We start from the raw sequence: 15670 nt of genomic DNA, 5'->3' as shown, positions 1-15670 counted from the left end.
ATCTCAGGTGTGGACTGACGCGCCACTTGTCAAGCCATGCTGTGGCAGCGTCCCATATAAAGTAGAGGAAGATGGGCATGGATGTCAGCCCAGGGCCAGTCTTCCTTGGCAAAAAGAGGAGGATTGGCATCAGATGTTAGCTCAGGGCTAATCTTCCTCACAAAAAAATTAAAAGATTAAAATTATTTCCAAAAAATAAGTTAAAATGGCAAATTTTATGTTTCATATATATTTACTATACACATACACACACATAAAACCATAGTTAAACAAATAATTAAAATTGAACCTCAGAGGGGAGGAAGAGCCTATGGGAGCTCATATACAATCTTGCACCAGAAAAGACTTTCCTTATCCTACATTAGGTAGATAGAGTAAGGGGCTGATCACCTTAATCCAATTCAATTATAGATAGATTGAGCCAGTCAGGGAAGGATATAGGTTTACTAAGAGTTGGTCCACTTCTGGGTAGTCCCTACTCTCAAGCATTATCTTCCCAAGCTTTTGATTGAGAGCGTGGAAGGTCTCTGATTCCTCAGTCCTGAATGCCCATCAGAGATTCTGAGCTGAGTTCTTCAGCCCCCTCTCCATGAAGGTCAAAATCTAGCAAATGTATTGAGAGGAAGGTTGCTGCTTGTTGCCAGTAAGGTCCTGGTGCTACAGGAGGACTTAAACTCTAGGCACCACAAGATTGCAGAAGTTTCCCTCTGCCTTTCTGGCACAGCCCCTGGACTTCGACACCATCCCAAAACTCAGCAAACATCCCATGGAAAAAAAACATCTTTGTGTTTGGAGCTCCTCTAGCTTTTGCCAACCTCTTTCCCACAAAGTTGGCCCATATCTGAGGCTTAGTCTACTCCTAGGCATTAGCAAAAGTCTCAAGGAAAGGAAACACTCAGCTCATTGTCTCTTCTCTCTCTGAAATTTTATTCATCTATTCCGCATCACTTCCACAGCTCTCCAATGAATTCTAAAATATGATAGTTGCAATTTATCTGCTTTTTTGTAATTGTTACAGTGGGAATGTTGCCTGCCACAACCTCTTGCATTCTAGCAGGTGGTGAAGTCCCAATACCAGAATTTTAAAATCCAAATGGCTACCACTAATGAATGAATAGATCTAGATAATAATCATCGATGGCTGCTAACATGACAAAATGAGAGACAACCAGACATTATTTACCTCCAGATGGGAGAATGAGAGAGATTTAAGGGACATAGTAACCAATTGCAATGTATGGACCTTATTAGATCCTGATTAAAATAAACTGTAAAAAAAAGAAAAAAAGAGACAATCAGAGAAATTTGAACACGAATGGTAGTGAATGAGAGCAAAGAATTGTTGTGGGTGTTTTCTAGGTGTGATAATGGCATAATGGTTATGTTAAAAACATCCTTATCTTTTAGAGATACATACTAAAATATTTACAGCTAAAATTTTATGCTGGAGATTTATTCAAAATAATCTCAGCAGGGGAAGAAGGAAGACAGGCAGGAATTAAGACAAAACAAGATTAATAATTGTTAGAGCTTAGTAATGGGTGTCTGGGGGTTCATTATTCTACTCCCACTATTTTTATATGTGTTTCCAAATTTCCATAATTAAGTTTTTTGTTTATTATTAATACAAATGAGTGTTGTCCATTATATTAGTTACCCTGAACAGGGCATCTTGTCTCTCGGGATCTCGGAGTCTCTGAGGAGCATGGACTCCATGCTCTCAGGACCTCTGAAATTCTATAATTTCTTATGCTTACTTCAACAATGTTCAAACTTGTCGAAGCAGAATTTGAAGCTAGATACAACCCACACGAGGAAATCAGTCTCGAGGCTTCTAGCCACCTCTTCTCTTTGACCCAAACCAATATTACACAATGTGATCAACTGCCATCTCATTATCAAAATTTTAAAGGACAAACACTGGTCATTAATGCAGGCACAAGGACATAATGCTCTGAGTAGTACACTCAGTGTTGTTCATTACCTAACAAAGGAATGTCCTTGGTAAATGGTTTACTCCAAAACTCTCCAAATTCTTAAGCTACGTCCATATCACAAAGGTCAAACTTAAAGATTTTGAGTGTTTGCAGGCTGTCCCCATGGCTTAGCGGTTAAGTGAACGCGCTCCACTACTGGCGGCCCGGGTTCGGATCCCGGGCAAGCACCGACACACTGCTTCTCCGGCCATGCTGAGGCCGCGTCCCACATGCAGCAACTAGAAGGATGGGCAACTATGACATACAACTATCTACTGGGGCTTTGGGGGGGAAAAAAAAAAAAGGAGGAGGATTGGCAATAGATGTTAGCTCAGAGCCAGTCTTCCTCAGCAAAAAGAGGAGGATTAGCACGGATGTTAGCTCAGGGCTGATCGTCCTCACAAAAAAAAAAATTTTTTTAATAAAAATAAAAGAAAAAAAGATTTTGAGTGTTTGGATTTCTTTTAACGCACAATGGTAAGCAAAATGTGACTCTAAATGCTACTGTATACCTAATATTAAAAATTCACATCCAATACAAACAATCACTTTAATCCTCTGACACATGAGACATTGGGCAAGCCCAGATAAAAACTAGCTAATCAGCATGACTTGAGACACTTGAATATACATGCAATGTGGGGGCATTCTCACCTCTCTGGCTGTGTGATCCCCCAGGACTGCAGCACCAAATTTGCCCTGCTTTACATATTGACCATTTATGCTACAGAAGCAAGAAAAACAACAGGTATTAATACTTCCTTAAGCCAAGTAGAACCAGCTTTCTTTCCTGCCATACAGAAGTGGGGCATCTAGTCATTCAGCTTCTAGAAAGGGACAGAGGTGAGCAGTTTATAATTTAAAGCTCTTACACAACTTCCTTACTCTTTAAATATCTATTGTTCATGACAGCTCAGTGGAGTGGCTTTCTCTGAGCACTTAGAAAGGCAGCTGTTGAGGATACAAGCACTTCCCAGCGAGAGAAGACAAGATAACGGCTCTTCAAGGTTTTATGTGCAGAACTCTCCAACCGCAATGTTGAAAAGCATTATTGATACTTTGTCTATGGAAGGGCTGAGTAGCCATTTCGCAATGAACAGAGGCTTACTGAGAAAAAATAGGAGCTTAACCCACCCTGCAACTTCAGAAACCGCTCCCTCTCGGCTACTTACCATCGATATGCATGGACTGCGGTTGCAAACAGTACGGTGGAAGTACCAGTTACGGTGGAAGTACCAGTTGTGGCGGGTGCTGCTTTCGGTGTTGCCTGATTTCCTGAAGATGAAGAAGAAAACAAAGTTGTCCTTCATTTCTTGCTTGAAACTGATTTTTAACCATTAAAGCAGCTTCAAATTCTTCTTTACATCTTCTAGTTAGTGGTATAATCGTTTCATGACCATTAGCCTCATTTGATCCACAAACAATCCTGTGACCTTGTTTGGGGATGAGGAAACTGAGGCTCTAAGCACCCAAGTGCCTTACACAATGATGGCAGCCAGCCTAGGACTGGAACCCAGGACTCTGGCTCCACTCCAAACAAGTCTTTGGGCTGAAGAAGGAGCACTGTCTAGACAGCCAGGTCATAGTCCATCTACTTTCTTTCCTCCTTCCAATATTTTGACAACTATAATAAGTTAAAAATAGTTATTTCCCCTTCTCTTACTTCTGGGGTAGAAAATTTATGACATTTAGATCACATCAATTACTTAACTTTCGCAGTGGTATACAGTAAAACTAACGTTTTAAAATAGTATATTTGGAGCAAATTGCATATTTACACTCTGCACATGAATCTGTTGATGGAAGAGTAGTGAGAACACTGCACGGACATAGTAACCAAGAATTTATTTTCAAAAGTATCCTGGTTTGATTTCTTTTTTCTTTTTTGTATTGTTAAAAACAAGACAACAGGGGCCAGTCTGGTGGCATAGCAGTTAAGTTCGCACACTCCACTTCGGTGGCCTGGGGTTCGGCAATTCGGATCCTGGGCGCAGACCTTTGCACCTCTCATCAAGCCATGCTGAGGCAGCGTCCCACATAAAGCAACTAGAAGGATGTGCAACTATGACATACAACTATCTACTGGGGTTTTGGGGAGAAAAAAGGAAAAAAGGAGGAAGACTGGCAACAGATGTTAGCTCAGGGCTGATCTTCCTCAAAAAAAAGAAACATAAAGACAGCAGGCCCCAAATGGAGTTACTTATACTAAGTCCCACCAAACCGGGACTTAATTACAGTTTCAGCTCTCCCAGAAATGGAGTCTTAAACCAGTCCATCAGGAATTGCCTCATCAGCACTAGTTAGGTAATCTGCCTGATAGACCCCTGCCATTCTCTAAAGGAATGTAACCTTGCAATAACCGACCCACTTTTTTGCCTAGTATAACTTACTTGTTCCTGCTCCCTTCTGTCTATAAAAGTCTTTCATTTTGTACAGCTCCTCAGAGCTCCTTTCTATTTGCTAAATTGGATGCTATCCAACTCATGAATCGTTAAATAAAGCCAGTAAGATCTTTAAAATTTACTCATTTGAATTTTGTTTTTTAACAGTACTGACATTTTTTTCTGATTACAGAGTATATGTACATCATAGAAAACTTACAAATATAGAAACATATAAAGAAAATAAAAATAACCTCTATTCTCACCACCCGAAAATAAACATTAATAATTTGAGGTATTTATTCCTAGTCCTTTTTCTATACACATAAGCTTTTTTATTATCTTTTTTTAAACAAAATTAATGACATGATTTGACAACCTCCTTTTCTCACTTAGTTATACGCATTTCCTTATACTCTTCAAAATAGTCTCCGAAACAAAGACGAAAGAGTCCGAAAAATGTTTTTTGGTGATTACATAAAATACTACATTATGACTCTACTAGAATTTATCTAATTTCTTACTGTTTTCCATTTCTTTGGACTGTTCCCAATTTTTCTCTATCATAAATAATGCTATAGTGAATATCCTTAAAACACACTTTTTTATATGTACCTCTAATTCCTTTCTTGGAATAAATTCCTAAAAATGCAATTATAGGGTAAAGGAATGTAAACAACTTTGTTTTGTTACATCTTGCCCAAACGCCATTGAGAAATGCCATACCAGTTTACACTCCCACTGGCAGTATGAGTGTGCCAGCTCTGCAACCCTGCCCACAAGGAGGGATCATCTTTTTAAACCTTTACCAAGGGGAGGGGGGCAGTAGAGAAAGGGGAATGCCATCTCATTGTTGTTTTCATTTGCATTTATTGATTAGAGGGAAGCAGAAATTTTAACATTTTCTATAGATTTGTATTGGCCATTTGTTTTGATGAACTGCCCATTTATGTTGTTTGTTTATTTTCCTAGTCTGGTTTTCCCTATTATTTTGTAAAAACCTACGACATAGTTTTGAATTCAATCAGTACTTTCCAGCTGTATGTAATACTACAATAAACCTTTTCTGGGGCCCGCCCGGTGGCGCAGCAGTTAAGTGCTCTCGCTTTGCTTCGGCAGCCTGGGGTTCGCAGGTTCGGATCCCAGGTGCGCACCGATGCACCACTCATCAAGCTATGCTGTGGCAGCATCTCACATAAAGCAGAGGAAGATGGGCACAGATGTTAGCCCAGGGCCAATCTTCCTCAGCAAAAAAAAAAAAAAAAAGAGGATTGGCATCGGGTGTTAGCTCAGGGCCAGTCTTCCTCACAAGAAAAATAAATAAGTAAAAATAAATAAATAAATACACAAGTCTTTTCTTCTGATAAGCAGTGTATGACAGGAAAAAGAGTAACTAAGGCCAGAGTTAGGTTATCAGGACAAGTCTGAAACACTGAGAAAAATTACTGTCTCCCAAGGTCAGTCTAGCAACCTCCTTCAGGTTTGTTCAACTTCTCCCAGTACACGCTATCTCCCTACCTAACGCCCTGGAAATGGAAGGTTATTTGTGGATTTGCTAGAGGGATAAATGAGTCAGACATCCACAATCATGTGATCTCCTCATTGGCGACACATTTCTTCCTCTTGGAAATCAGTGTTGTACAGATTCTTGAATTTCCTACTCACGAGGACTTCTTTTAATACATAGTTTCGAATCTTTTTTTTTGAGCAAAGTTTTCTTGAGTTAGTTTTTAGTGTCTGTTCTTTTACCCCCTGCTTTTTCTTCTTCTTCAGGGAATATATATTCCATACGTTGGATCTTCTTTGCTATCTTCAATACTTGTCGCTTTCCTTTAAAACCTTTTCTCTCTTAAATTTTTTATTTTTATCTAAAAAATTTCTTCCTCTTACTTTCTATTTCTCCTAAGGCATAATCTGTTATGTTTATTCATTCTTGTGTTCCTTCTAATTTAGTCTTTGTTTCTGAAATAATTTTTCTTTCATCTCTAATTCTTGTCCAAGTCCTGTCACTTCTGAGATTTTCTAATTCTCATTTATGTTCTCATTTCACGTCTTATATTTTCTTAATGTGAACAGGTGGTTGTAGTTTCGATCTATTTGGTAAGAAAATCTGACAGAATAGAACTCTCACTGTCTATAGGGATATTAATCTGTTCCTTGCTCTCTTTGTTCTTATAATAACTTTGCATGGAGCTGGACTCTGATACTGTTCTATTGCTCATTTTTATGTGAAATTTGCTTTTCTGAACTTTCAGAAGGAGACGTGGTTCAGGGTGGCTTTCCTAACTTCATAGAGCTCCCTCTTCTGTTGTTTTCGTATAGAGTTCAAAAATAGGGTGGCTTCCTCCTGAGACTTCCTGACTCTATTTCTATCCTTACTTTTATGTGGATCTTCTCTCCTTCACTTCTAATAACCCTATATCTCAGTTTTAATTCCATTCCCAGCAGATTCTTCTCAGTGTGAGGATCTGTCCTGAAAGGTCACCACAGTCGGTGAGTTTCAAAAGTTCACAGGAGCGAAACTGCTCCAGTTCTTTTAGTCCCCATCACCCACCCCTTGTACATACCCACTAAGTGGGTAAAACGCTTTTCAGTTTCAGCTTGGCCTGCCATATTTTCCATGGACACCTGTTGGCTATTTTGGGTTCTCCTTGTCTCAAATTCAGACATGCTCCCACTGCTTCCCTGCTTTCTCCCATGCAAATACTGATACTACGCAAGTCTCGTGGCTGTTAGTGGTTTGTCCATACCTGTTCATATTTGGGGGTTCATGAGGATATCTTTTCAATTGGTTTTGTTGTAAATACTATCCGCAGTTTGTCTTTTATATCTAGTTGCCCTGTCTGTTTCTATATTGAAATCTGAAGAGATTCAAGAACTATGCTGCAGCCATCTTCCCCACAAAGACTTGTTATATAAACATCCCTTGACCAGAGAAGGTCTCCTGTATTGCTACTTTATTTTTTATTTGTAAATGCCTACATAAGACTGTATAGGTAATTTTTTAAAGTTGAAATGCCTCTATGATTCCCCTTTAAAAGTGTAATTAACTCGGGGCCGGCCCAGTGGCGTAGCGGTTGGCTTTGCGCCTTCCACTTTGGCAGCTTGGAGTTCGCTGGTTCGGGTCCTGGGCACGGACCTACTCACGGCTCATCAAGCCATGCTGAGGCGGCGTCCCACGTAGAAGAGCTACAACTCTACAACTGTGATACACAACTATGTACTGGGACTTCGGGGAGAAAAAAAAAAGAGGAAGACTGGCAACACATGTTAGTGCAGGGCCCATCTTCCTCAAAAAAAAAGAAAGAAAAAATATATAATTAACTCATAGTTGTTTTCTGATTTAAAAAAAAAATCAAGTTACTTCATTGGGTGGGGACTGAGGTTGTTTACTCTCATGCACATCCATTAACTCAACCACTTTAAATTGAGTCAGAAGCACACTGCTGATGAAGAGATGTGCCAGAGGAAATGTAAAGGCATACACAGCCTACTAGAAATCTGGTCAGGCTATAGCTTAGAGAACGGGAGCAGCAATCCACAGCAAAGCTGCCACAAGTGACAGGTAAGATTTAGAGCAGGGGGTCAGCAAACATTTTCTGTAAAGGGCCAAACATTAAATATTTCAGACGTTATAGGCCATACGGTATCTGCTGCAACTATTCAACTCTAAATATCCTAACAGCATCCTCAGTGCCAGGATTGTGCCTAGCACATAAAAGGCACTTAATACTTTCATCTTCAACCAACGAATATTTAATTTAATGTCCCTCACCATCTGTTCTGCTCAGGGCGATTTCCACCAGTCCCTCACTCCTCTTCAGGATCTTACACAAAGACAGCAAAGAACAGAGGCAGAAAGAAAAGCTTTGGAGTGAGTCAGAGCAGGGTTCAAATCTCAACTCTGTCACTTAGCGCTGTATGACCTTGATCAAGTCCCTAAACCTCTCTGAGCTTCTAAAACGGTGGTGGTCTCACCTATTTCACAGAATTGTTATAAGAATTAAATATGAAAATCTATGTAAAGCACCGAGACCAGATACACAGTAGGCGTTTTAGACACATTAGCCCCCTTTTTCTCTCCTTTCATTCAACAAATGTTCATTCAATGCTTCTTGTGTCCGTCATGATGAAAGGCATAGGGGAAGAGCACTGAGCATCGCTGTCTAGTTGGGAATAACTCACCGTCAGCATACATCTAACCCATCCAGGTGAATGATGTGAAAAGCAGCTCCTTTCTCGCCCAAACATGGGAAAGAGCCTACTTCGAGTGCCCTGCTCAGGATTTTGAAGAGTGGCACCCACATGGGGCAGAAGAGCTTGCCTGCGACCGTCCTCCATCAGTTTCCAACAAAGGGCACTATCTAGCTGCCGGAATTCAGGATCTCAGAGCTTAGACAGGCACGCACCATTAATGGTAAGCTTGGCCAGACTGACCGAGGATGGACGACTTGGCAAGTTACTTTTGGAAGGCTGTCTATCCTTCCAACTAACCTGCTAGGGGTCCATGCTAACCTCTTAACTTACCTGTTGCTGCTGTTCCCTGGCCTTTCTTAGGCTGCTTTGGGGCTGTATACTGGAAGAATTCATTTCCATGGCCAGCAGGTGCCTGATCCAGTCCAAAGAGAGAGGCCAATCTGGTACTGTTAGTAGAAAATGAAAATGACATTTCATTGGACATATCTCAAATCTGGAATCATTATAAAAGCTGCTCACCTCCAACCTTGAACAAATAAATCCCTCCTTGACCGTATATCCCACCATTCAATATTGAAGTGGCAGCTAAGTGTCTCTGAAATCCAGATTGTATTTCTGATCTGAACAGCATCAGTTCACCTTGCCCGTCCACAGGACTTTGGTCAAGGCATTTCTACTTTCTGGACCTCAGCTTCTGCATCTGCAAACTGAGCTGATTGGTCCAGATGTTCTCTACGGTCTCTTCAAACTGTAAATTCTTGCCTATAGCAAGTCAGTTTCCTACTTTTTACTAGTTTGTTAAATTGAAATAAAACTGCACTACAAACTTACTCCATCAAACATGGTCCCATTTATCATTTCATCTAAGAAGAAGAACCATTCTTTTATCATTCTTTGCAATGACTCATGCTCCAACCATTCCACTAGATTTCTCTTGCTAAGGTCACTAACAACCTTTTTGTTACTAAACACAGTTTATGAGTCCTTATCTTATTTGGCCTTCATGCTGCCTTTTTACACTGTCAACTAATTTGTTCTTCTTTAAACAAACTCTTTTCTTGACTTCGATGGGGACACCTGGGGGTGGGAGGAGGGACAGGCCCAAATAAGACATCAGTAAATGCTAATGGGATCTCTCTCTTGTTGTCTTCCCATCTCTCTGGCTCCTCATTTAACTCCCTGGATTCTTCTTCCTTTGCCCAACTTTTAAATGTCCATGCCCCCAAGATTTCATCCTCTCTCTCCCTTGGCAATCTTAATTTATTTACTGTGGTATCAAGTGCAATTCAAATGCTGATGATGCTCAAATCTGTATTCCCACCCCAGAATTTGCTCCTGAGTGCCAGACAACAGATACCCCACAGGCCACACAAATACAACATGTCCTAAGCAGAACTCATATCGTCCAGTCCCCAATGCCCCAGCAAAACCTATTCTTACTCTTGTGCTTCCTCTCTCAGTGAATGACATTTTGTGTTGGGGTCCCCAAGACCACCCTCAAGTTCAGTGATTTATTAGAAGGACCACTGCATTCCACATATAGTTGTACTACTCATGGCTAAGATCTATTACAATGAAAGGATACACAGCAAAATCAGTAAAGGGAAAAAGTACATTGGGGCAAAGTTCAGGGGAAACCAGGAGCAAGCTTCCAAGAATCCTCTCCCAGTGGAGTGACACAGGACAAGTTTAATTCCTCCTGCAACTAGCTGTAACAACATGTGTAAAGTGTGGTCTATCAGTCATTAGAGACTCAGGCCCAAGGTTTTTTACTGGGGGCTGGTCATATAGAAATCCTCCAGCATGTACCAAAATTCTAGACTCGCAGAAGGAAGGCAGGGTTCAGTACAAACTCTACTGTTTGTACAAACAGTTTAGGAACAGTGAGCACTCATTTACGGAGAGCTTTGTATCAGTGTGGGAAACCGTTCGCCAATCAAGCTCCCAGATGCCAGCCAAGTGCCAACCTTGTAAACAGGAAGTTCTGAGGGTAACGGTCTCAGGTCTACTATGTTAACTCTTTTCTGCAAACATCCACAACCGAAACTGAAATCTGGGCATCATCCTTGACTTTTCTCCCCCCTGGTTCATGACCAATCCCCGAGTCCATTTGATTTTACTTGCTAAATATTTCTTGAACCCATTCACTTCTCACCATTCTCACCGCTGCTTCCCGAGTTCAGGCCACCATCACATCTATCTAGCTTGAAATATTGCAACAACCTCCTGACTCATTGCCCTGCCTTGGTCTTGCCTGCTTCTTATCCATTCTCCCCACTGCACCCACACTGATCTTTCTAAAAACCAAATTTGACCAAGTCTCTTTCCTCTTTAAAAACCCTCAATGACACCTCAATATTACCAAGATAAAAAAACCAGACTCCACAAGACAGCTTTACAAGGCCCTTCAAGACCTCGTCTCTCCTTACTCCCCCAGCTTCCTCTCTGGCCATTTCTCATCTCCAACTGTGTGCCACAGCCATACAGGGGTACTTTTAGTTTCTCAAATAAGGCAAGATCTTTCCAAACTCCAGCCCTTGCACACGCTGTTCTGTCTGCCTGAAACATTCTTCCTGTTCCTCCTCTCCCCTGGAAGCTGCCCCTAATCTCAAAGTCTAGGCTAGATGATCTGGCTAGGGGCTCCCACAGAACTCCATACTTCATTCATTCAAGAAATATGTGTCACACACTGTGCTAAGTGCTGGGTACACAGTGGTGAGCAAAACTGCATTCTATTTTCAAGGAGCTTATATATTCTAACAAGGGAATTAGACGTTACATAATATATAATTGCAAACTGTAATATGAGATATATAATAGGCAGATATATACTCCATAGAGATTATAACACAGTAATTATTTATTATAATCACCACTGGACTGTATATTTTGCCTACGGTCTAGTATGTAATATGCCCAATAAATGAACTCAAAGTCTAGTCTAGTTCTGAGCTCCTCTTCTCCAAAGGCATCCTTAGTTTAGGTGAAGTCAATATTTAAACTCTCCAACAATTTTTTTTGGCCTTTTTTCCCAATAATTTTAATGTATATTATATACTAGCATTTTGCAAAATAAATTTAATATGATTTGAAACTATTACCTTGTTTTCTCAAGGTACTATAAGTTTCCTTTAAATTTCCTGTAAATGAGGCAAACAATGCCTACTTTATTTATTTATTTATTTTTTGGTGAGGAGATCAGCCCTGTGCTAACATCTGCCAATTCTCCTCTTTTTTTTCTTTTTTTTTTTTTTTTTGCTGAGGAAGACTGGCCCTGGGCCAACATCTGTGCCCATCTTCCTCCACTTTATATGGGACACCACCACGACATGGCTTCCTAAGCAATGCGTCAGTGTGTGTCCGGTATCCGAAGCGGCGAACCCCAGGCCGCCGCAGTAGAGTACGCGCACTTAACCGCTTGCACCACCGGGCCGGCCCCAACAATGTCTACTTTAAAGGGCTAAGAGGTTTAAATGAGATTGCAAGTGTAGAGAGCAGTGCTGGCCTAAATAAGACATCAACAAATGCTTACGAAATTTAGAAGAGACCAAGATTTCTCCTTTTAACGAGGGTAATCTGGGTAGATCCCCTAAAAGAATAAGATTCTGGGAAAGTTGGGCAATGCCTTTAACATAGTGAAAATTTACAAAGCTGAGAACCTAGTTAAGATATAATGGCTGATACACAGACAATTGATAAGAAAAAAATGTCCTTGTTAACTTCAGTAAACTATGGGTATTGAATTTACTATTTTAATTCTGCAAGTATGTTTTATTTCAAGGGAAAGACAGAAAAGTGTCATAGTTCTATGTTTCCATAGATGCCCTAAAGGCCAGCCAACTGATTGTAAAAGCAATCCAAAAGCCAGGTCAGGGCTGGTCCTGTGGCTTAGCGGTTAAGTGCGTGCGCTCCGGCCATGCTGAGGCCACATCCCACATACAGCAACTAGAAGGACGTGCAGCTATGACATACAACTATCTTTGGGGGAAAAAATAAATAAATAAAATTACAAAAGCCAGGTCAACCCAGTTATCTTTCAGATTAATTCTAGTTTCTATTGATATTTTAAAATGAACTCTATACAGACTTAGGGGCATAAGTTTCTTGTAAATTATTACATTTTTACACTTTTGAAGTGTTCTCAAACGTAGACATCTCTCTAACTATGTTAGCAAGAAAGGGCTTGCTAACTCTAGGCCTGAGTCTCTATGTTTATAATTCACGGCAAAAGTCATTACAGTACTAACTACACTTTAAAAGTAAATGTTAGGGCCGGCCCTGTGGCGTAGCGGTTAACTGTGTGCACTCCACTGCTGGCAGCCCGGGTTCGGATCCTGGGCGCGCACCGATGCACCTCTTATCAGGCCATGCTGTGGCGGCATCCCATATAAAGTGGAGGAAGACAGGCACAGACGTTTAGCCCAGGGCCCGTCTTCCTCAGCAAAAAGAGGAGGATTGGCATGGATGTTAGCTCAGGGCTGATCTTCCTCACAAAAAAAAAAGTAAATGTTAGCCAATGCATTTAGTTGCCAAAGTCCCTACTTAGCCTTAGTTTTATACTCCTTTTCTTTTCTCATCATAAATAATAACACACGCATTTATATTGTATCAAAATATTTTAATAAACAGGGATTCTTTTTGTTGTTAAAGTACTTCTTTTATGATCTGTGGCATTAAATATCTACTTCTATAATAATAATAATGGCACATGGGCAGTCTGGTGGAAATCTGCTTGCCTGATTTCAAATCCAAGCTCTTTTGCTTTTTAGCTGTGTGACCTCAGGCAACTTACCTCTCTGAGCCTTAATTTCCCCTTTGTAAAGTGGGTATAATAGTAAAAACTACCTCACAGAGTAGTAGGGAGAAGTAAATATGATAAAGTATATATAGTACTCAGTACAGTGCCTGGCACTGAGTAAGTACACAATATATGTTTTATATACATGTGCACACACTCTATTACCTTAAAATGTCGATTCAATTCAGCTACCCCTGTAAGGGAGAAAGCATGCTCAATCAATGCACAAACTGACCTGCACCTATAAACTGATATCATCATAAATACAAAACAATAGAACTGGAAAGGTCTCAAAGATCACCCAGGGCAAATCCCATTACTCAACAGACTGGGGCATGGAGAGCCAAGGATGGGAAGTGACTTGTCCAAAGTCACACTCCTAACTGGGGTAGAATCAACATTAGAATCTAGGCTTTTCCATATCTTTTACAGAACTTAAAAATGCTTTCTGATGATCAGTTCTAGATTTATCTTTTTTCTATCTTTACACTGATTTATCATTACCATGCCTACATATTACTTTTATATAATCTAAAACACAAGTATATACATAACTGGCCCTTTAAAAATGCTTTGTGATTATTATTACTGGATTGATTTTACTCTACTACAAAAATGGAAGTTTTTTAGGGGCAGGAACAGTGCCTTATTCCTATCTGTATTAGCGAAAGCCAAGAACCATACACTTAGCAGGCATTCACATATTTCTTCATTTTAAAGTCACAATAGTGGAGAAAAGGCTAAGACCAAAAAAAAAAGCAAGCCTCCTGAGTACCATTTCTAGGTTAACCATGGACTTGAAGAGGCCTGGAAACTCGAAACAGATTATCAATCATCTAGACAGCCATCCCAGCACTAACACTCTCACTTCTACTATGCTAAATGGAGTATCCTAAACAGAGTCAAGTAAGTCATATATTTAAGTCAAGACATTTGAAAATTAATAAGCAAGTATATTTACAGTAAATTACAGTTAGAAAGAGGAACTGAAAAGGAGCTGCCGTGCTCACTGTCATGCGTTCTATTTCCTTAGAGAAAACCAAAAAAGGAATAGCTGAATCAGAGAATGTTGGTGAAACTTCCTATATTCTCAATCTTAAATTTGATTGGTTTTTCTGGTTATTACTGGGAACAAAAATAAGTTATCTGTATAACTTTGTTTACTAAGCCTTTTATCATTCAATTAGCTGTTGTCTATGTTTAGGAGCACAGTCACACGCCTAGAACTAAAGTGTTTCCGGTCCTTGATGAGCCTGCTCAGGAAAGCAGCATTGCTGAGCCACCAAGAACTTATCTCAGCCCAGGAATCTGGAAAAGAGCACATGACTGTCATTATCTACCGTGTAATTTTCAGTCAGCAGTGGACTGCTTGTTGCACAAAAGTTGAGAGCCCTACCATTCACAGACTTCCCCCAAATACTTTCATCTAGTGAAGAATGTGAATTTAAAGTAGATCTTGTAAACTTTCAAAAGGCACAGCCACATACAAAACAGGCTTGTATGAAAAAACACGAATTCAAAAGGCTCAATACACAATCAACAGCAGCAGGCTGGACTCTGTGGAAATTTTAGTGAATGTTTTGGGTGGAAGAGGGAAAAAAGGAACCAAAGCACAGCTTAACTCTCTGAGCAACTAAAAGAACCCCAAATGGAACTAAGTGGATGTAGGCCATCTAAAGCAGGGGTGGGGTAGAACAGGGTGGTGAGAGTGAAAAGAAGAACTTCAGGACAGGTAGTACAGAGCTAGTCACAGTGTAAGTCAAAAGATCCTATTTTTAAGGCCAGTGTCATTTTATGGTCATTCATGTACTGAACTCTCCACCAGGACTGGAAGCGACCTGAGGGCAGACACAGCAGCTTAATCATCTTCGTAACGTCTCAGCATTTAGTAGAATGAGGAGTATGTGTTGGTGTATTCATCATTCTTCAGTACACTCTGAAATTTGTTAAACAGATGTTCGAAGACAGGCTCTGCAAGAATCAGAACTTGGCAGCTCACAGGTCTGAAGGGAGTCAAGCTGTCTACTGACAGAACACAAGGGAAAAGGCTAAAGTGATTACTGGAAGAGATAAAGCCCTGCCTCTTGAAAACTTGTACCCCAGGCTAGTATAACAATGACTGGGACAGAGGATAGCGACCACAGTCTCTTACATTGGTTTTAAGCTTTAGAGTGCAATTTCACAGATATTATTCATTCAACAGGCACTTCCTGAGCAATCGATATGTGCCAGGTACCGTGCTGAGCGCTAGACAGAGATGACCAACATATGCAGTCCCAGTCCGGTCAGGGACTCGTAATCTAGTAGGTTCGGTGTGC

General features: G+C 40.4%; 1 protein-coding gene across 5 annotated transcripts in view; it reads right to left on the bottom strand.

Annotated features, from left to right (window-relative positions):
• FKBP15 (FKBP prolyl isomerase family member 15) overlaps positions 1-15670 on the bottom strand; it is a 70665-nt gene that overhangs the window by 54344 nt on the left and 651 nt on the right. For all 5 annotated transcript variants that reach the window (XR_015548948.1, XR_015548949.1, XM_087419267.1 and 2 more), the window contains exons 2-4: positions 8885-9000; positions 3149-3251; positions 2631-2700 (exon numbers count right to left, since the gene is read on the bottom strand). Coding sequence is in view for 3 of the 5 variants with exons in the window: in XM_087419267.1 (XP_087275393.1) it covers positions 2631-2700; positions 3149-3251; positions 8885-9000 (289 nt within the window). In the remaining 2 variants the exon portion in view is untranslated. The remainder of the gene's footprint in view (positions 1-2630; positions 2701-3148; positions 3252-8884; positions 9001-15670) is intronic.

The sequence above is a fragment of the Ceratotherium simum genome, chromosome 29, assembly GCF_057802395.1.
Source record: "Ceratotherium simum simum isolate JZ-2026a chromosome 29, ASM5780239v1, whole genome shotgun sequence".
Lineage (NCBI taxonomy): Eukaryota > Metazoa > Chordata > Mammalia > Perissodactyla > Rhinocerotidae > Ceratotherium > Ceratotherium simum.
Note: the sequence above shows the minus strand (reverse complement) of the source record. Positions and strands in the feature narration are given on the sequence as shown.